The sequence below is a fragment of the Battus philenor genome, unplaced genomic scaffold (assembly GCF_028537555.1).
Source record: "Battus philenor isolate CCGP_79_NKW_IND1 unplaced genomic scaffold, ilBatPhil1.0.hap1 SCAF_35, whole genome shotgun sequence".
Classification (NCBI taxonomy): Eukaryota; Metazoa; Arthropoda; class Insecta; order Lepidoptera; family Papilionidae; genus Battus; species Battus philenor.
This window is the reverse complement of record NW_027181699.1, coordinates 188,989-212,766: the sequence shown is the minus strand read 5'-3', so window position 1 is coordinate 212,766 and position 23,778 is coordinate 188,989. Positions and strand designations below refer to the sequence as shown.

Below are 23,778 nucleotides of genomic sequence, written 5' to 3'. Positions count from 1 at the left end.
GAAGATCAGTACAATGCAAATCCTGATTTACATATTGAAGAAGACCATCTACCGGATGAGTTTTCAGTTCCAGGGCCTTCACTTAGTCACCCCACTATCAGGTATCATTGGTGCAGCGGCCTGGAGGCAACGAAGTTGGCAACTTACATGGCAAAAAGGCAATTTTGAATTTAGTGAAGACCGCATAAGTTTTACATTTAATACAGACCTTTCCCCAGAAGTTGCCCAACAAGAAACACCATTTCAGTATTACATTATTTTTAAACAATGATATATTAGTAAAAATTGTGAATAAGACCAATTTTTATATCATGCAAAAAGGCATTTCCAACTGCCCTCCTGTAAATGTCACACAAATTTGTCAGTGTCTTAGTATTATATTTATGTCAGTATATTACTTCCCAAATGTAAGATCATATTGGGGTAAGTATGGCTTCAGACATATAATGGAAACGATGACGCTAAATAGATTTGAAAAACTACGATCCGTCATTCACTTCAATGACAACTCATTACACAAGCCCGTTGGTCACCCAAACCACTACCGTCTACATAAAATAAGACCTGTAGAGGCACATTTGGATAAATTATTTTTGAGTGTGGCACCATTTTAAGCAGAGACTGTCCTTAGATAACAGATGTGCTCTGCAAAAGTAGCGCATTTCATGAAACAATACCTCCTTAACAAGCCCCATAAGTGGCGTTTCAAGCTATATGTTCTGTGTTCATTGTCTGGTTACGCTCACAACTTTGAAATTTATTCTGGAAAACAGGATATTCAATACTTAAGTGATGAATCTGATCTTGGTGTAGTAGGCAACATAGTCATCAGATTGTGCCATTCAGTTCCACAAAGAATGAACCACATAATTTATTTTGATAATTTTTATTCGTCAATTCCTTTGTTATATTATGTACATACTCAAGGTATATATGCATTGGGCACAATTCAGAGGAACTGCCTTGGTAAAACCTGTAAGTTGCCGGTAGTAAAAGAGTTCATGAAGGACTCTGTTCCAAGGGGATCATACGAGGAACTCGTAGCAGACTATGAAGGTGTGGATATCTCGGTAACATGTTGGAAGGATAATAAGCTTGTTATGTTGGTTCCGAACTAGCTGAAGCTGTCAGCAGATTTGATAAGAAACAAAAGAAAAAAGTTTCTGTTGCCTGTCCACAAATTGTAAAAGATTACAATGCCCACATGGGTGAAGTAGATTTGATGGACAGTTATTTAGGCCGCTACAAAGTTCGAATCATAAGTCGAAAATGGTACATTCGATTATTTTATCACATGTTCGACCAGTGGCGTAGCTAGGGGGTGGCGAGCGGGGCGGCCGCACCAGGCACCACAAGCAGGGGGGGCACCAAAGTTGAAAATATTTTTTTTGAATTGTTTTTTTTTGAATGATGAATAATGAAATGTTAAAAGAAAAATGAAAAACATAATTTAAAGTAAATAACATAAAAAGAATATCGAATTTTACTATTTTTTTGGTAAAAAAGTTGTTAAATAATATGATCATTAAAAAAAGTTACTGGTTAGAAATTATAATATACACAGTGTTTAAGCCTTTCATTCGCAAAACACATATAGTGTTTTTTAAAAGGGCCCTAAATCACAAAAACACACATCTGTGTTTCAAACTAGTCGACACTATTAATTTGAAAATGTGATTAATGACTTTGTAGGCCAAAAAGCGAGGAATGTTCGTTTCGTTTGCACCAAGCCCCAATCTGCCCCAGGCCCCAAATACCATAGCTACGCCACTGTGTTCGACATGGCGGTAATAAATTCATGGCTACTTTATAAAAAACACCACCCAAGCATGACACTAGGTGATTATAGATCAGATCTTGCGGAGACATTGTGCAATTATAAAAAAAATACTGAACCCAAAAGGAGGAAGGCCTTCAAACAGTAATATATATCGGGTGATAGAAGCAAAAAGACATCAGGGTCCAATGAAGCCCGTTTCTCTAAGAGACATGCAGACTGATCGCTTAGGCCACAATGAAAAAAGATGCACTTCTAAAAATAGATCACAAACTTCCCAGTTGTAAAGGTTTTTCGCAGACTGAGTGTACTAAATGTAAGGTAGCATTGTGTCACACTAAAAATTGAAACTGTTTTGCTGTATTTCACTCAAAATAGTCTGTATATTATTTATGTTTTTAGTTTAAGTTGATTTATAAGCCCCTACAAATATGTAATCATAAATTTAGTACTTAACGCATTGTGTTGCCAATTGTCTACATACATATTTTTTCATAATAAATACCCATTTTTTAATACCAGATTTTTTTCATTATTTTTTATGTTATATGTTCCTAAATACCTACCAGGAAAGATTTTTTTCAGGCCGCAATAATGCATTTAAGGGTTAAGATCTAATAGTAATCAGTTTGTAAACATGCTCCATGAAATAAAGATGACGATTGAAATTTAGGAAATTAACAACAATTAACATTAACTTAGAATTAGACATAAAGAAAGATCGAATCAATTTTGAAATATAAAAACTCACCCCCGCATTTTTCAGCGCAACAGTAATGTAATGCAATTTTCTCTTGTAGTCCGTAGAAAATATTCTTTGTATGTTATTATATGTTCACTTTTAACAACGTATGTACTGAACTGGTATTCAACAGTAGCCGAATCAGTAGCATTGCACAACATAGAGCCGGACTTCCCTACACTAAAAATGAAACTATTTAGTTTCAGATTTCTCATTATCTTTGGGTTTCAGATTTCTCAAACTCGGCAAAAATACCAGTAAAAGGGCCATACCCATGTTCAATTATCAAATTAATTCTTGTTTATACCATTACTTTGTTTATTTATTTCATTTATCGCTACTATTTTATATTCCATTTGTTTTATAGTTTATTCATGGCATGTTTGTGGGATATTTCAAAATGTATTTACAAAGAAAACATGAAAAACATTAAGTTCAATTGAAAACACCAAAGATTACAGTTGCGCGACAAGAAAGGGACAATTGTCTTCATTTGATTGATGGCCGATAGGAAGTAGGAACGTCCAAACGAAAATGTTTGTCCGTAATCGATGTTTGAACATCGATAAATCTAACTCTTATGATGGATCTTGACGATTTGAAAGTTTTTTTAACTGAAAAAAAATTTTAATTTTACAAGCTTATAAATGTACGATTAAAAAAATAATAATTAAAGGTCACGTGTTGTTATTGCTGATATATATATTGAACTACTAAAATTATACGCACTTGTCAATCATACACATTGTGGACAATAACTGCCACTAAAATAAATTCTTTGTGTATTATTATGTATAAATAAATCTTTCAGCTTAAATAAATCTTTACAAAAATTTTCGAAGACTGATTTCACATTTTTGCCTTCATTAACGACGTATTAGATGACGTATTGCATATACAAATACAGTTTATGTTAGAAAGCATTATGTTTACAAATATTCAATTTCTAATAAAATGAATAATTTAATATTAACATTATTTAACAATTAATTAATAATTATTCTTCTTACACAAATTTATTTCAAAAACTCATTTAGTACAGGGAAAAACAATTACTTCAAAGGGTAAGTCCTCACAGACTTAAAAGTTAGTTTGACTTGCCAGAACCACCTATAAAAGAATTCCATGCAAAGTTAACAAAGAGGCCGGTTTCTTGAAAATCTCAGACCTCTAAAAGGTTTAAACCAATTAGGCACGAAAGGCCTGAACTAGCTCAATATAATACATCTAAACTATATCATGTTGCGCACTATCCCATTACACCTTTCGGCACATCTGTACCCCTATTTAAAGAAAAGAAATTATGAGAACTAAGTCCTGCAGACTTGGTTTTTTCGTTTACAGTCAGAAAAAGACCCTTACAGTTGTAAATGTCATTATCTTTTTTCACGTCGGAACCTCAAGTCGGTTTTAAGCCGCGGTATAAATTGATACCTGTTCATGGTAAAGAACAGACACCAGATCCTGGAAAATTTTATCTCGAAAAAATATCGTGTACACCAGCCGTAATTCGTGGTTCTCTTTGCCGCTGCGACCGATTGGAATTTATAGTTCCCCAGTCATCGCCTTGTATGCCAAAAGGGGTAGAAAAAATTTTAGAGGCTTATAACGAAAGATTAAAATAAATCATGCATTTCATTGCGAGCTTTCTAAATCAATCAATCAAAAGAAAATTCAGTAATACAGAAAAATAAAAACTCCTAATAAATAAATCCATAGCTTTATTGAATACGGGTGTGTTTAGCGGAAGATCTAGTAAAACGGATAGTAACAATTCTAGAATGGGAAAAAATTGAAATAAAAGAGATAATGTAAAATTGTTTTATATAGAAAAATTACATATTATAATTTTTTAAATACATAAAAAGTAAAATTAAATATTGGCCATATTTTCGGCAGTATACCCAAAAAATTTAAATGTAAAAGAAAACAAATGTGGCAATTTCATTGTGTCTAGCCCACATGCTAACTCGCGAGACTCGATTGCCATAAGGTCTACTTCATCCAAATGTGTTTTATTTCATTAAGTACAGAGGACTCCTCCTTCACCTAAAGTTCACTACTCTTAAAATATATATAGGGGTACGGAAATTTTGTATTTACGAAATAGATGCGAATAAATGCGAAAATTACACATAAATGCGAATAAATGCGAAATATATGGAAGTGTTCGTATGATGGATTATTAAATTATTATCGTATCGCCCGAATCGCGACTCGCGTCAATTAAACTTGAGTGAAGTTCGTTTTGGACGAAACGGTCGACGCACTTTTTGGACACGAACTGACTCGACAGAACAAAAGCTTTCGAGTCTCTCTTGTTCGTTGCCTATCGCTCGAGTCGGGGATGTTGCATATGAGCACTCGAGCAGTGTTCATTTGTAACGCTTTAGGCACGCAAGTGTTTTACAAAAATATTTTTTTTTATGCTCTTAAAATGGGACGCCCTACGAAAGATTTGACAGATGGAATACTAGAATTTAAGAAAGATGGTCTGTATGTGTCCGACACAAATATTTTGATGTGCCAATATTGTAACATTTGTTTGTCTTAAGGACTATGAAGGAATTGATGAGGCAATGAAAACTATGTTGAAATCAGCAAGCGACAAAAGTTTCAGTAAGCTTTCTCTTCACATGAAATTAAATAAGACGAACGAGGCTTTCTTTCACAATGGCCAATTGTTTTCCCCATCTGCGGCTGCAAGTTCAACCACATTAAATATAAACGTATTGCTGGAAAGCTTTTCGAAAATTCCTTTTTTCCAAGGATTTCCTCAAAATGAGTTAATTGATGGGCATGCGCACTTTCATAGGTTAATTCTTCGGTCTATTAATATAAATGAAAACCCCAATATAAGGAACATATTGTTGGCTGTCAAATGCAACTTTCCGTCCTTTGCTGAAGCAGCATTACAGAGTATTTGGAGTCTAACCAACAGCGTGGACGCTGAATGCTTATACAGCATGTACAATGTCGTCGTAACGGACAGAAGAACGACGCTTAAGGAGTCAAATGTTGAAATTTCCACAATGATATCTTTTAATTAATTAAAATTGTTTTATGTTAAGACTTGTAAAAAATTACTAAACAAGTATTTTTGTTTAATAAATACCTAATTTACCCAAATTTTACAATTTCAAAAATATAAATGCGAAATTTATGCGAAATTTTTAAATTTTGAAAAATATAAATGCGAAATTGGTGATTTTTTTTTGCGAAATTTCCGTACCTCTAAATATATATGCACAAGAAAACTTAAGCTTTATAAATTTGTAATGTAAAAGGTTTCCTTTGCAAAACCACAACGTCTCTATTTTTACAAATTTTTATGAAAAAGTTGTAAATTGTATTATTTAAAATGAAAAATCTTGTTCGACAGTTGTCATATACTATTAATAGTACAAATAAATTTTGATTTGCTTTAAAAAAATAATGTTAGAAAGTAATAAAGTATCTAAATTTAGTTTTAATATTATAATAAATATTAAACATATGTTATGAATTTTTGTTATTTATTCGTTATTAATATAAAAATAAGGGGAAACGAATCAAAACGCTCTATTAATGATTAAAACTAAAATCGATGACATTGATTTCCGATTTTATTTGCATTCGCACATCCCTAGTTTTTTGCAACATTATTTTGATCTAATAAAACGTCTTCAGGATAGGAAGGTTATTTATACATTATTATATAATAAATTATTTTGTTACATTTTTTATTCCATATAAATGTCTACGTTAAGAGCTCTAAGACTTTACAGAAAATACTAGAGCCAAAAACGGCTACTGTAATACTTTTTCATGGCTCTGGTAAGTAAATGATTTAATAAACGTTTACAATTATGTTTATATTTCGTTTCTGGTTACATAAATGTGCTAAAATTTTTTAATGAATAAATTGAGACATTGAGAGATTAACTTCGTCGTTATCACGCAAAGCGATCAAAAAGGTTATTCAAATGTTATCAATATCCACTCGACCGTCGGTTTTTGAATGTAATTAAAGAAATATTAACGAACTTATTTTTATTTACTTCATTACTATACACAGGGGCTAATGGTAAACACATGAGAGAATGGGTAAATTTGATGGCAAAAAATTGTATATTTCCACAAATAAAAGTGTATACTTCACCACGCCTCTTCAACCTTACACTTCAGCTGGTGGATTACCAAATTATCTATGGTTTCACAGAGCAGACATTGATCAAGATGCCCCAAAGAATTTGGATTCTTTAGCAAAAATAGAGATGCAAGCGAGGCACTTGATTAAGAGTGAGAATGATGAAGTTAACCCCATAAACAGAATTATTGTTAATTTTCTTTATCATCATTATATTGGTAGACAGATAACTTTATTAAAGTTATCAGAAGTTGCTGAATATAGGCGTCTTTCTATTACTCCTATTGGATATCAGCAGTTGACCTCTTCTGAATTTTTTAAGTGTTTCACATTTTTTATACTTAAGAGCTATAGTTTACAAGTTAGTTTTTGAGCTGTCTTTTCAATGAAAGGTATATTCTTACCAAATCTCTAGTACAGAGGTGTACCTTATATTACTGCATTAATTGACACTAAATTTGTTGTTATAATTTGTTTTATAAATTATTTCTTTTATCTTTGGAATTTCAGCCCATAAACACTTACCGGCTTAGGCCACCCCTGAAGATATCTATGGAGAGATATACCAAAATCGCCACACTAGGCAGGATGGTGATCCCAGTGTGTATTGGTGAGCATTCCTATATAATTAATCCATTAAGTGTGAATTACATGATTGTATCCTGGGTATTGAACTGTGACCTGTGATCTCAAGTCTCAGTTCTGTATTGCTGGGCTACCATTACTCATTTATTTAAACGGACATTATAATACGAGGGCCAAACTGAAAGTTTTTAGAACTGGCAACTTAAAAGCATTATATTAAAAAAAATAAGTTTAAATTTTGAAAATAGAACTCTTTACCAATAATATTGAGTATACATTTCATTCATTTGTCATTTGTTTTATGATTTGGCGGCAAATTGAAAATTGTCTGTGCACGTCAGAATGAATTTAAGCCGAGAAAATTTTCGTGCAATGATTTTTTATGACTTTCGATGTCATATAAGTCAACAAGAAAGTTATGATAGACTTCGATTGGCTTTTCACGATGAAGCCCCATCTCGTGCCACAGTTTACAACTGGTTTAATGAATTCAAACGTGGTCGAACTAATCTCACCGATGATTTGCGTGAGGGACGGCCTTCTACAGCGACGACTGAAGACAATATCAGTGTTGTGCGGCGTATGATAGAGACTGACAAAAGAGTGACCTATCAGCAGATTCGGACAAGTCTAGGCATAGGTATGAGTCAAGTGCACCAAATCCTCCATGAACATTTAGCGGTCAGGAAGCTTTGTGCCCGCTGGATACCGCATAATTTGACCGAGGCTCAAAAACTCCGCCGTGTTGATTGGTGCCGAGAAATGATCCAAAAATTTAACGGAGGTGACTCAAATGCTGTGTTCGACATACTAACGGGTGACGAAAGCTGGATTTACTGTTATGATTCGGAAACCAAAAGACAGTCTGCTCAGTGGGTGTTTCCTTCCGAAGAGTTGCCAACTAAAGTGAAGAGAGGTCGAAGTGTTGGAAAAAAGATGGTGGCCTCGTTCTTCGGAAAGACAGGTCATTACGCGACAGTTGTCTTAGAGGATCAGAAAACGGTTAATGCAGAGTGGTACACTAACAACTGTTTGCCACTCGTCTTGGAAAAAGTTCGAGAGAAACGACCTCGCAGCAGGATCCTCCTTCATCACGACAATGCCTCGTCGCACACCGCCAGGCAAACGATCGACTATTTGGCGACCTCAGACGTGGAATTACTGGGTCACCCGCCGTATAGCCCCGACCTCGCACCCTGCGATTTTTATTTATTCCCGAAAATAAAAGAAAAACTTCGAGGAAAACATTTTATGGACGCCGAAGAAGCAGTGGCTGCGTTTCAAAACGCCGTCGAAGAGACCCCTAAGGCCGAGTGGGCAAGGTGCTTTTCTCAATGGTTCCATCGAATGCAGCGATGTATTGATGTAAATGGACGCTATTTTGAAAAGTTATAATAAAACTAATAACTTGCTAGAATGCTTAGTTTTTGATTTTCTAAGAACTTTCAGTTTGACCCTCGTAATAAATATAACTGGTACTTCATAATGGTTTGTGCACATTGAAATGTAATTAATATAAAAGATATTATATTACCAGAACAAAGTACAGTGAAATAAATAAGATCAAGGACCTTCATTTTCATGAACACGAAATTTCAATGAAGCTGTATTATAACTTCATATACATTTAATAATAGTGTAATGAAATATCATTTCTTTCAAAGCACCAAAATAGAGTTAAAGATTTCTGTAATATAATTTATAGTGACATAGTTAAGTTTGTAGATTTAAGTAATATTTTTTGAAAAAGTTGTATTGTCTTTAAATCCAGGTGGATTTATTCCATGGATGAAGCACTCTCATTTTATATGGGATATAAATCAGAGAAAGACCTGGCAAGAGTGTTCGCTTTCAGTTCTTTCCTTAATCACTTTGGTATGGTGTTTGTTGACCATAAAACCTTTCTCACAGCTGAGTGTCGACTATAGTCGAAAATGAACAAAACAAAGAGCTTTTAATTTATTTCTGCTATTGCAGTATTTTCATTCACCTAATGCGTTAATTGATGATAATTGTGAATACTCATTTAGTAGCAGTGCTTTTCTAAACTTTCCATAATTAGGATTTGAGGTATACTCCATAACATATAAATTATTTGTGCTGACAATAAGTTTTTATAATTTAATTCCCAAAACATGCAGATTACTTGCAGCTATGGATACACTCGGGTGTGCTGGGCAGGTACAATGACAAGTACAAATTTCTGAAAAGCAAGACTAGCCAAGAGCCTGAAGAGTTTATTGCCTCTTTAACCTGTCTGCACCAGATGTGTGAAAAGAATGCCACTAATCAATTATTAGAAAAACCTTCACTCATTTATGTGCTATCCTTACTGCAGTGCCAGTTGTATTTGCCTACAAATCAAAAATTTTTTTAGATGAGTCAAAAATCGTTGAAGTCTCAAACATCCCACAAGACCCTGTGTGTCGCGTATAAAAAATATCTTTTAACGAATATTGTAGTATGAATGATGTGCTTAGAACCAATATATGTATTGAACATATGACCCGAGATTAATTGCTTTAAGATGATTCTATTTTTAACGAATATTTCTCAAACAGTATATACCTTCTAAGAAAAATAGATTTGGGATAAAATCATTTGTATTGTGATTGTTCAACGTGATTCGCTTTAGATTTAATTGTTTATAACCAAGGGCTCAATTACTGAGGTGCAAACATTTTCTCAAAAATCCGCCAAAACTGAAAATATTGCAACTAATGCAACCTTATTTAAGAAAAGATCAACTATTTGTAGATGATTGGTATTCAAGTCCAAGTACGCTATTTAAATAATTGCACAGCTTTGCAACAAATGCATAAGGAACGGCGAAGCGTCGTGAAGGTATGCCAAAAATGCCAGAGAAATTACAAAAAGGTGAACTTGCTTTTCAATCTTCAAAAAATATGCTCGCACTAAAATGGCAATGCAAACGCGAAGTTTCGGTGTTCACCACCAGTCATTCAGCAGAATACAAAAATTGCTGTAAGAAATATTATCGGACAGGTGAAGATAGATACACGAATGATGATTATAGATGAAGATAGATTACAGGAAGTCGATTGGTATTGTTCATAAAAGCGACGCAATAATAAGTATAGTTTCATGCACGAGAAAAATGGTGTAAGAAATTCTTTTTTCATCTGCTGGATATTGCAGCATGAAATGTTTATTGTTTGTATAAATTTAATGGAAAAAAGTAAATATCAATGTGCAATTATCGTTTAGCGTTAATAAAAGAACTTTTGCAGCAAGCAGTATTCAGGAGCGCGGGAACACAACTCTGTTACTTCGTCAGCGTATCGAATGCGTTTCAACGAAGGACATTTCCGAGCTGTATACAATAACAATAATACAAAAAGAGGCAATGTAATGAGACGATGTGTCGCCTGTGCCAAGTGTAAGGAAAGGCGTGAGAGGTGGTTGTTTGTACAGGCCCCTCGTCCCGTAATAGGTAATCCGATGTAAGGAAAACACTTGCCAGATGGTTAAAACGTATAATGTTATATCACTGAATAAGAAATCTCAATCTGAGCTACAATTATTTCCTTTGTTGTACAGCGGTTGAAGCGACCCGTCTGCTCGGTAGCGCGGCGCGTCAAAGAGAGTAAAAGGGGCATAGAGGAACAGATGCGTTCTAAGATAATAAATTGGGGTGCGTTCTAATGAACGCCACAGGCGTAATACCAGATGCTATTGCAGGCAATGCAATGTTTGTGTTTAGTATTTTGAAATACATCACATCAAAGAATAAAACGTTATTCTGTATTGTACAATAAATGCATTGTAATAATCTAAAATTTATTGAATAAACCAACAATTTTCATTTTCTTATTTTTCATTTATCAAAAACATATGTTGCTTTAATAACATTACAATTAATATCTGTTAGTAACATAAACACTCTCATCACAAGTAGGTTAAAAAGCAAGACGGGCTCAGTGTCGCTGCTCGACGCAGCGCACTGCAAATAAGTGCCGGCTGTGCGCATTCACTTGTGGCCGTCGATTATAATCGACGCACGTACCAAAGTAGTAGTAACAAGTGTATTGTTTACCAAGATCTCGGCAACAGCGGTGGGTCCAAATGTAATTGTAATTTTAATTAGAGGATTGCATATTTCATCCTCATCTTCACCATTTTAGCTTAACCCTTCTTTGCATGATTTTTACTATTTTTTTTAAATAAATCAGGGTGATGTAATTAATGCTCTAGATTAAAGGAAAAATATTTAAAAAAATCCTAGTGTAAATAAAAATTTGTATTATGTAAAAAACAATATGATGGAAATTTACATCATCATGCATTTTCACATATTTAGCTCGGTACTAAATAAATAAAAAATATTGTTTACTTAGTCTTCTTTATTCTTAATAGTAATTCAAAAAAACAATAATTATTTTATTCAAGCACCATTGGACGCCACATTTATTACACGAAATTGTGGAATAGCCTTTACATTTGGGAAATTTGCACCGGGGTGACCCACCTACTTTTGGTCAATGTTGAGCACCATCTTTTCTTATGTCTTTTGGAGGTGGTGGAGCTGGAGAACCTTTTCTTTTTTTGATTGTAATTCTTCTTCTAGTACACTGGTACTAGGACGCCCTCTTTTAGCTGTTTTGGTGGTTCCTTTGTTGCATAGCACAAAGGACAATTCATTTCTGAATTGGCCCATTGTAAGCAGACTCTTTTTAGGTTCACCACTTTCTTGAGCATTTTTTTTATAAACAATCCAAGAGTTTATAATAGCAAGATCAAATAGATGAAAAAAATACGCAAATACCACTTTTTAGACCCCATTTTTATATGATTTCTGCCCCAAAAAGCTATCCATGAGATCTACTCCTATGTTTATTGTATTCTTGGACAATAAACGGACAAGTAATATCAGTATGTATACCAGTATGATCTTGTGCTAGGAAATTTGATTACTGGCATGTATAATAATATACCAAAGAACTTATACAAATCATATTCTGTAAATGATATAGATGAACTGGGATTACTCTGTTTTATATAAATTTGTCTTCTCTACTAATGTTTTGATTAAATCTTCAGTGATAAAATGGTTAAAACATTGATATGGAGTTTCTAGGTGTGAATTACAAGAAAGTAATTTTATCTGTGTCATACACCAGATTCCTTTTTTTCCAAATCAAGCTTCTTTTGTCAAATGGAAAACTGGATGAAGACTGCAAATTAGATGAATTTGATGTGTGAGAGGGTTCTTGATCGTCTGGTTTCTACAAGAGGAGGTTCAATGTCAGCAGTTTCATCCACATCATCATCATCATTGTCCTCCTGCAACACTTATAATTTCATCAGCATCGTGGTTTTCATCATCGAAATCTTGGTCATTAAGACCATCTTCTGAGAGCCAACCGCCTTATAACTTACTAAGATAATCTTCAATATCTCTATTTCATTCAAGTTTCCCCAAAAAACAACATAAAATACACATTTACAAAAAAAAATTCCCATACATTACAAGTGAAGTTACTGCATAGTGATGTAAATTTCTATCACAACGTTTTAAGAAATTCATTTATAGTGTTTTGATATAAATTGTACATAAAGTAGCAAAAACACGAAAACAAACATTTTTTCCACTCATTTTCATTTTTGTTTGTATTTTATATCTCCGTTTATTTCCATAAAACAGTTTAAAATCTCGCTCCTTTCTTCCAGTCACAACAAACAGCAGATTGACAAGTTCTTGGTCTGGTAATTCACAGTGACCTTTGCTATTTTTCGACAACCGCGTTTTGTTGTACGCAATAGTCGCTTAAAAAGTTGCGAGCAACAACAAATTTACATTACAAGGGTTTTGAGTATCTTTTTTTGTTGATTAAATGTTATGATTGAAATTTCCATCATCATGCAAAGAAGGGTTAAATGACCACCATAGATTTAACTAATAAGTTAACTATGTGTATCCAGCGTTTTTCAAAGATTTTGTACATAAGTCAACTCTTATTGTGTGTATAGACAGTTATAAGTTATAAAATCATGTTTTTCTTTTTAACTTTTGAGCTTTATGAACATATATGCTAAGTCATCGGGATAGATTAAAGGCAAGTAAGTTCCTTTGTCATTCCTGTTGATGTCTGTTGGTTTTTTTAATCAACATGCAGTATTATCTATGAATTGTAAAGTTGTGTTATAAATTGTTGAGAGTTTATATGAAAATTTTAATGTTTATAATAAGCAATTTTAATACTTAAAAGTAACAATCGTTATCTATTTAAGCTACTGCTGTAAGATCATCATGATTTATAGCTGTTTGCGCTTTTAATACTCAGCTTAGTCTGCAATAAAAGTGTTTTGTCGCCTAGGTATCGGCCGTGAGAATATTTCATAGATTTCATAATCATATGTATTTTTTCAGTGCCTCCACTTCTTCAGTTGCATGGTGATATCGATGATTTAGTGGAACTGTCATGGGGCCAAAGAACATTTGAAGAGTTAAAGAAGCTGGGTGTCACGGGAGAATTTCACGTCATGGAGAGACTTGGACATTCTATCAATAAAAAAGGAATGCACCTTATTGGAGATTGGATTGAAAAGTTATTGCCTAATTTGTGATGAAGCCAGCCCAGCGCACATTAACAAAGTTAAATTTTATTTAAAATGTTAGAACAATATACATAATATTGCATTGCAGCTGATACTGTCCTCTCGGCCTGATTTAGACTTGCATAGTATGTTGCGGTACACTAAACAATGGTTATGCAGGCTGATCAGTTATAGATGTAGATGCTTCAAAGGCACATTTGTCAGAAAAAAAGGAATGGAAAATTGTCCTTTGTTTTGATGTAATGAAATGAACAATTGATATTGACTTGTATACTATATTACTTAGAGTAGGTTGCATAGATTCAGAAGATAATGGAATAGATCTGCTCCAAGACACATAACCCGCCTTGGGTCATATAAGCGCTTGACAGTCGCCATAAATATTTAGGGCTTTTACAACTATTTTCAATCATCCTGTATAAAATAAGTACTTCAAAATATGTAACATTAATTTTTATGGTATAAGAATGCTAAGGGACAATGACTTATGGCAGTAGGAAGTATGTAGGGACATTTAGTAAACAATAATTTAATTTTAATATGCAGTAATTCAAAATTTAAAAACAGTTTTTATTACCATATTATCATTATCTATTATTTCCGAAACCATTGATTTTTGGATAGAGAGTGAACTATACAGTCACCCTTTTAAAACTAATTTACCGCTACTTCATGGTATGAATCTCTTTTGTGACTAGAGATTGGATATATGGATGAATTGCTCAAAATTGAAAGTTGTTATTGGCTTATTAATGAAGACACTTGTATGGAAAAAATACCTATTTATATGCCTATGATATAAATTAAATGGATATATACCAGCCTGTTGTGAATAACCTTTACAACTTTTTACCTAAAAAATATGTTATGGCAAATAATAGTATGCATCTCTCATCACCACCTTTAGGTTCAGAATGAACATTAGTAACCCATATAGTCCCGCGGCAGTGAACAGGCAACATGAGTTCAGATATCCGTTGGGGCCTTATGATTTTGGAATAAGTATCACACAGGCAGCACAGCATAGAAAGTCCACCCACAATCTGTTTTTTTAAGGTCATCGGAAATGCTGAACATAAGCCGATTCAAATGGTAGTATAAGAAATGTATGGTAGAGGTCTATATCCAGCAGTAGACTTATTAACTTTAATCGAATATCAAACTGAATTTGTTTTTGTAAAGACACTCTACCTAAGCGATCAACACTAGTAGCGACCATGGCATATAGCTCTTAAGATATATGTTGATGTTTATAGATATAGATCTTATATTGTCAGTTGGATATATTAAAATATAATCTTTTTAAGACTATTTAATTGCAATATGCATTTTGAATTATCAGTATAAACTTCTGGGATCAAAGTTGACTAACAAGATAATTATCTACAAGAATAAACCATTAGTTATGAATTATGCATATTTTTAATCAATAGTTGTTACATTTAATTAATTAATTGTTCGGTGAATAAATTATTTACGAATATGTTGTAATAAATGGTAATAGTACATGAATGTTATTATTTTCAAACACTTTATCCTACTATGATACTACAGTTAAAGCTCTTTATTTGTAGGGTATAAGTTTCACAAACATGTCGCGAGTACAGAAACCGTGAATACGTTATGCTCATATCTATGGCACAAAAGAAAACAAAAAAAAATCTATTTCATTGAAATTTTTGATTAATTATCTTAAGGCATTGTTGTGCATGTCTTAAAGTTGGGTTGGCTTGGCAGGGTATTGGATAAATAATATTACAATTAGGCAGTGATTCACGTCTCTTGTATTGCTTATAGTCACGGATAACAATGATGTCCATAGACTACATAACAGGCATAAACAAAGGTTTGAAGATTTTTGTTATTTTCTCTTGCTTCACAGTTTTTAAAAGCTCCAATTCAGACTGATATGCAGCAGTCGCATTAGCAATTTGCGTCTTAAAAATAAGACTTCGTTCTACAGACGGATTAAGGTTCATAAAGAAATAGCAAAGCTCATTTGTCATTTTTAAACTTTCCCTAAAATTTTTCATTTTAAATGGCACATTTCCAGTGCTTGTTTAAGCCTCTTTTTCGATGGGCTCAGAATTTAACAATCCCTCAAGTCATGCATGTATTTGTTTCTCAAATTGGACCCCAAACATAAGAGTGACCACAGCACTGATGGTATTGGAATTCAAATTGGTGTTAAAATCTGAATTAGAAAGTGCAAGTACAATTAAACACAAAAAAGTATCTTGGGCGCAGTAGCCAACAATGCAGTGTTCTCGTTTGAACACATTAAGTACATCCTTAAGTACATCCTTTGCCGGAAGCATTGTTATGTAAACACTATAAGCATATTTAGTAACAACTATTAAAAACTGAAAGCCATTCGAATTAAACATATAGTTCCCAGCATACAATTTTCTCTTTTTTTTTAAATTTTCATCTACTCTATATACATACCAAGCTACCAAAGCACTATTTAGTAATGACAATACAAAACCACCTCTTTGCCGTAAGAGTCTGCTGTGGCAGAAAATGCCAGGCACTATATCACTTATAAAAAACCTACAAAGCTAAAATGGCATCTCGTTTATTTTTAATCAAAGATTAATCATGATCCATTTTTTTTGGACTACACTATTACTGCTGGACTCTCAGTGCTGTCCAAATGGCGTATGCAGAGTGCATCAAGCCTAAGAGCTCTTTTAAGGTAAGAAAAGAACTAATATTTAGCCACTTCCGCACATGCAGTGGTAGTCGTGCAATGAAATGCACCGCCCGCCAGCCCGCTGATAAATGCGTATGCGGCAAACAATGCGAATCACACAATCGCCACCACCAAATCACTCAACACGTGTTTCACCCCTCCACGGGGCATCTTCAGGAGCTATGTTACACCGATTAGTGCTAAACACTTAGGATGGACTTCCGCGAAGTAACGCCTGATTCCATTAAATACTCTTTTAAGGTAGCAAAGCACAATGGATTCTGGGGGAGCCTCGACTTGGACCACTACACACCACAATTTCGCCAAATTGGTATTGGCCAAAACCCTCATAGATGCTTCAGTGGATCCTCCATTGAGAGAATAGGCTCGAGGGTTCTTACAGGATCAATCATGTCAGGACAAATAAGGAATGATGGTTGCTATCAATCTTCAAGTAATTTATTGTCATTACCAAAATAGATATATGGATGCCAGTGTCCAAAAGACACTTGATTTAGGCTGGATACCGGTTTCAATAATGTGGGAGTGTAATAATAATCTTGATTATTGAAATTATCATTACAGAAAATCGATGTTAAGAATTCCTGCGAGTGAATGGGCGAGTAGAGCTTTCAACTATGCTTGTCACCTTATATGTTATACGTTGTAAATTTAATGTGTATTCAAATGAGAATGTCATAAGTCGCTGTTATTAATTTACATAACAGTAACTCATTGACACAATCCCCATAATTTCTTTGCCAAATGTAACATAAGGCATATATGTAGAAAATATCAGATTTACGATTATATATAACAATTGTTAGGCAGTAGAATTTAACATAAGTATAAGAGCTCCTATGCTTGCGCTGTATATAGTATTATTTGCATTTTATAAGTGTGTTTTTGAAAAGTGTCTGTTTTTTTACAATTCAAATTAACTTCTACAACTCGGCCTTTGATTTTCACTGAAGTAAGGCATTAAAAACATACCTGAGGAAGATGTTGTAACATTTTTTTATTGTTAAAGACTGTTGAAATTATATACAAATAATCATTAATTAATATACATATACCGCCATCTATTGGAACATAGATTGTATAGTGTTCCTACCGTCATTGTTATAAACTGAAATGTAGGTATGTTTCTGAACGTAAATAAAAAGTTAGTTCTGTTCGAATCTCACAACCGGCGTTTTATTATAGGTTATGCGCCCAGTCGAGTTATAAAATAAACTGTTTTTCTCGCGAAAAGACTTGCACAAGCTTGCTGATTAGTCTTCGCAGATTGAGAACTATACGTTTTGTGAACTGTGAGTTGTGATATATAGTTAAAAATTAAAAATGGCAAATAGCTATATCGTGAACGTGCCTAAGCTGAAAGGCCGGGAGAACTACACAGAGTGGGCTTTCGCAGCGGAGAATTTTCTCGTGTTGGAGGGAACTTTTGATTACATCAAAGTTACTAAACCCGAAGAAGCCGCAGCCGACTTAAAAACTAAGGCGAAACTGATTTTAACTATTGATCCATCTCTTTATGTACATATAAAAGAATCTAAGACTACTAAAGAGTTATGGGAGGAACCCAAAAATTTGTTTGATGATTCGGGGTAGAAAATTCTACATCCATGACTTCGTATGTCACTCAAATAATTGAAACTAGTCAAAAGTTAAGTGGATCTGGTTTTAAAATTAACGATGAATGGGTCGGATCGCTACTTCTAGCAGGATTATCCGAAAAATATTCACCGATGATAATGGCGATTGAACATTCAGGTATTTCGATTACCGCGGACGCCATTAAAACTAAGTTATTGGATTTGGAGGAAGACAGTGGCGACGTGAGTGGAGCATTTGCGAGTTTCCGTAAAAACTGTAAGGTTGGCAGCTTTGTCAAAAAGGGGCAAGTGTCAAATTCAAATGTGTCAAAGTCAAAATTGAAGGTTATAAAATGCTACAAGTGCAAACAAACAGGACATTATCGCAATCAGTGCACCAGTTCCGATAAAGATTCAGAAAATAACAAGTCTTGTGAACGTAAACAATCAAACGCATTTAGTGCTGTGTTTTTAAATGGTGCTTTCTCCAAAAATGACTGGTATATTGACTCCGGAGCGAGTGCACATTTAACCGCTAATGAACACTGGCTCACAAATGTTTCTGTTGAGCATTCGATCAAAGAAATTGTGGTCGCGAATAAAGAAAAGGTGTCGGTGAAATGTTCTGGTGACGTATCGATAACAACCTTAACAGATAACTGCGAGTATGATATAGTTGTTGAAGGTGTATTGTGTGTTCCTAGTTTGACCACTAACCTAATTTCTGTGAGTCAACTAATTGCTAAAGGCAATAGAGTACTGTTTAACAACAGTGGCTGTGAGATTTACAATAAATGTGGTGAATTAGTTGGTACTGCTACATTACTAAATGGTGTCTACAAGCTAAGAATGCCTGAAGTATTGATGGCAGCTGTGATGGACTCAAGCGATATTTGGCATCGCAGGCTTGGCCATGTCAATAGCAATTATCTAAATAGAATGGAGAATGCAGTGGAAGGAATCACGCTAGATAAAAAGGCAAATATTTCAAAATTGTCTTGTAGGGTGTGTTGTGAAGGTAAGCAAAGCCGCTTACCTTTTCCGCAGAATGGCTATAGAAGTAAAGAACTTCTGCATACTGTTCATACAGATGTATGTGGACCGTTCAATGCTTCGATTGGAGGATCCAAATATTTTATATTATTTGTTGATGATTATAGCCACATGATATACATCTATTTTATGAAAAACAAAAGTGAAGCTTTTAGTTGTTTTAAAAGATATAAAGTTCTTGTAGAAAACCAACTTAACAAGAAAATTAAAATTTTAAGAAGCAATAATGGTAGAGAATTCTGTAATAAAGAATTTGATGATCATCTCAAGAATTCTGGGATAATTCATCAAAGAAGTAATCCTTACACGCCCGAACAGAATGGCTTGGCAGAGCGCTTTAATCGTACTGTAGTAGAGAAAGCTAGATGTTTATTATTTGATGCTGAACTTGATGAACAATTTTGGGCTGAAGCATCTAACACTGCAGTCTATTTACAAAACAGGACTGTGTCATCAACTCTAAATGGGAAGACTCCATTCGAGTTATGGACACAAGAAAAGCCAGACATTAGCCATTTGAGAGTTTTTGGGGGCATTGTGATGATACATATTCCTAAGGAAAAAAGAATGAAATGGGATAAAAAGGCTGAAAGAGGAATTCTTGTAGGCTATCCAGATGATGTGAAAGGATACCGTGTTTACAATCTGAAAACTAAGCAGATTACAACCAGCAGAGATGTCATCATTGTTGAAAAACCACTAGTAGCTGATGAAGTTTCTGTTCCAATCCAAGAAATACCTGCAGACTCCTTAGAGGTATATGAAGATTCAGTGGGGGTTTTTTCAGATTGCTCTGAAAATGAAGATATCCTTGATGAGACATATGTACCAGAAGAGGACTCTTCCGATAGCTCTATGGAAAGTATTGTAAGTGTCGGTAGAAGAGATGTTGCATGTAGGCAGAGACGACAACCTGACAGGTATGGGCTTTCTAATGCTTGCATCGGTCATAATATAGAAGATAATAGTGAAATTTCGCTTGATGAGGCTCTAAAAGGACCTGAAAAAGAGCAATGGTTAGAGGCTATTCGTGATGAGTTACAATGCTTTGATAGTAACAATGCGTGGGAACTTGTTGATATGCCTAGAGACAAAACCATAGTGCAATGTAGATGGGTTTTGCGTAAGAAGTGTGACAGTGAGAACAATGTAAGATATCGTGCCAGGCTAGTTGCCAAGGGTTTTTCTCAAAAGTATGGGGTAGATTACACGGAGACATTTTCACCTGTTGTTAGACATACTACCCTACGACTATTGTTTTCATTGTCAGTACTATTGGAACTTCATGTTACACATCTAGATGTAAAAACTGCATTTCTCAATGGTGATTTGGAGGAAACTATTTATATGCAAAAACCAGATTATTATGATGTTGCTGGTAGCTCTAATAAAATATTAAAATTAAATAAGGCCATCTATGGTCTGAAACAGGCTTCAAGGGCCTGGAATAAGAAGGTAGACAGTTGTTTGTTAAAAATAGGTTATTGTAAATCAAAGTTGGAACCATGCATGTATATAAAAAATGTTGATAATTTTAAGACTATTGTTACAGTATATGTCGATGACTTTTTTTTTATATTCTCAAATTGTAAGAGAGAAACTGAAGAACTTAAGAATGTATTGTCAAATCAATTTCAAATTAAAGATTTAGGTCAAGTAAAACAATGTTTGGGAATGAACGTTAATTTTGACAAATTAAATAAGTCAGTAACTTTAAGTCAAGAGAATTATATTAATACTTTGTTAAGAAAGTTCAATATGACAGATTGTAAGGCTGTTGATACACCTATGGAGAGTAAATTAAGTGTGAAAGACAAACAAAATATTAATAACCAAGTACCTTATCAACAGCTCATAGGGAGCTTGATGTATCTATCTGTTTTAACTAGACCAGACATAACTTATGAGGTTAGCTATTTAAGTCAATTTAATCATTGTCACACTAGGGAGCATTGGGGTTATGCTAAAAGGGTTTTAAAATATTTAAAAGGGACTATAAACTATGGTATAAAATATTGTGCAAATGGAAGTTCTGAGATAAAAGGTTTTGTTGATGCTGATTGGGCAAACAATCGTTTGGAGACGATCTTATACTGGGTTTTGTTTTGTACTTGCCAATGGTATAATATCTTGGCAATGCAAGAAACAGAAAACTGTGGCTCTATCAAGTTGTGAAGCTGAGTACATGGCTATCTCAGAGTCTTGTAAAGAAGCCATTTATTTGCGGGCTTTACAGTTTGAAATAACAAATAAAATATATAGTTTGTGTTTATACAATGACAATCAGAGTGCACAGAAGCTGTCAATAAATCCTGTGTTTCATAATAGGTCTAAACACATTGATGTGAAATATCACTTTACTAGAGAATGTGTTTCCAATAATATTATTCAATTAAAATATTTGTCGACAGCTGATATGCCTGCTGATATGCTCACAAAGAGTTTGTGTTCTAAAAAGCATCACACTTTTATGAATGTATTAGGTGTAGTTGTAATATAGATAGTTCAGTTAACATATTGTCATTATGTGATTATTTGATATAGTGGGGGTGTTGAAATTATATACAAATAATCATTAATTAATATACATATACCGCCATCTATTGGAACATAGATTGTATAGTGTTCCTACCGTCATTGTTATAAACTGAAATGTAGGTATGTTTCTGAATGTAAATAAAAAGTTAGTTCTGTTCGAATCTCACAACCGGCGTTTTATTATAAAGACAATAAAGCATTATTGAGAAATCACCACTTGGTAAAATTTGCATTTTCCTATTGTTTAGCGAAATGTTAAAGCAAAACATTAACTTTATTCGTTAGAATTCTGAAGGAAATACTGGTGACTAGGAGTAATACTTCTGTACTTAACCATAATTAGCCATTTAGAACGAGCAGCACGAATCTTTTTATTTAAGAAGTCTAATAGTTTCTTACTTTACTTTCGCTAAAATATTATATAGTACATAACATTAAACTAGTGAGGTTTCTAAGAGCCAATTTTGTTAGAGAGCCTCATAAAAATCGGTGTTCCCTTGACGGCGATAGTTCAAATAAAAGTAGATCCAACGTCAACCAAAATATCATCGGACTTCTTGACGGGAACTATAAGACGCACAGCGCGAACGAATTAGCCGCCGAAAAACACCAGAATTTTAGGAGACCATACATCAGTTGCGTTTAGGTAAAACCTCAGCGCCTATTTATAAAGATAAGGCTATATATATATATATATATATATATATATATATACTTTTATTGTTTTTAATCCACCGTACCGTAGCACGGAGACTCTATCACATAACGCTGAAAACATATACGACGAGCTGTGCTTCCTTATGTAGGGGAGAGTAGGGTAATGAGAGTCAGTGGGTAATGAGAATCACCCACTCATCCACAAAACAGTACACGAGAGCGACTCGTAAATGAGGTCCTCTACTCTGCCCTGGCCCCCAGGCGTTGCCTCGAAAGTCTCGCACCAGTTGGCGCCCGCACTTCTGAGATATGGTTGTATTTTGTTTTTTCGCTCCGCTGATCTAATTTTTCGTCAATGTAAATTAAAAGGTAAGTGTCGAATAATTTGCAGTATACGATTAAGACATTCACACGTGCTTAGTTAGACATTCAAAATTGTGATGTGCAGTTCTTAGCGTGTTAATATGTTACAGTTTTATTTTCATTCATTTTTTTTCTAATTTGTGTAGAAGTGGGTAATGAGAGTCGGGTGACTCCCATTTCCCACGAATGATCATGTATCGAAAGAATCATAATCACCAGTTCCGAGCACATCAAAAGAATTTCATCCCATAGTACCGAGCACACCAAAACAGTCAGTGTCTGCGATTAACTCATCAGATCCTAGCACTTCAAGTCAAATTACATTGCATGATTTAATCAAGTTACCAGAGAAGACACGTATTATTAATACAAGACATTGCCGAAAAAAACAACAAGCAACACTTTTAACTTCAACGCCATTGAAAGAAAACCTTGTAGAAAAAGAAAATAAGAAAGAAAAGAAAAAAGGAGAAACACAGAAAGAAAATAAGAAATGGAAAGGTAAAGGTCAGGGAAAAAAAGTAAAGTAGTGAAGAAGACCCATGAAAAGGTAAAGCGTCAAATACTTCAAGAATCGAATGAAACCTCTATATCTGATGTTGGGACTAACGATTTGTGCCAGCATGATGAGGATGATGAGCTAAAAGATGTGGGAAACAAGTGCCCAGTATGCATCGATTTCGGCAGAAACAATGAGATATGGTTCAGATGTACCTCATGTGGTCTATGGGCTCACTCGGAATGCACCGGGTGGGACTCAGCTCAAGGTTATGTCTGTGATATGTGCTAGATTTTCATTGACTCTGATTGCCCCCAGGGTGACCACCATTACCCTCATATCAGTGCAATGGGAGTCAAATCTGTTTTTTTTTTAAACTTGAATAATTTTCAAAGTTGATTGCCAAAGTGATTGAAACTGATCTCAATTGATAGTATATTAGTTATATTATATTTAAAGGCGGTTGCAATAAATATTTTGTTTTATAATTAATTTTTATTTGATTTCTCGCTTAAGTGACCCCCATTACCCTGTTTTACCCTACGATATACAAGATTTGACAA

The 23,778-nt window shown here is 34.2% G+C and overlaps 1 protein-coding gene and 1 pseudogene across 1 annotated transcript; both read left to right on the top strand.

Annotated features, from left to right (window-relative positions):
* The first annotated feature begins 6,169 nt into the window (after window positions 1-6,169).
* LOC137927629 (acyl-protein thioesterase 1 homolog 1-like) lies at window positions 6,170-15,302 on the top strand. The gene is made up of 3 exons (XM_068771385.1): window positions 6,170-6,335; window positions 7,159-7,258; window positions 13,625-15,302. The coding sequence occupies exons 1-3, from the start codon at window positions 6,327-6,329 to the stop codon at window positions 13,819-13,821; spliced, it is 306 nt and encodes a 101-aa protein (XP_068627486.1). The 5' UTR covers window positions 6,170-6,326; the 3' UTR covers window positions 13,822-15,302.
* Window positions 9,783-11,041, top strand: LOC137927631 (uncharacterized; annotated as a pseudogene).
* Window positions 15,303-23,778: the final 8,476 nt, after the last annotated feature.

Bases quoted from the DNA above. Each gene is read 5' to 3' on its own strand.
- LOC137927629 (XM_068771385.1), top strand. The intron at 7,259-13,624 runs GTGAGCATTCCT...GTATTTTTTCAG, and splicing joins GGTGATCCCAGTGTGTATTG to TGCCTCCACTTCTTCAGTTG.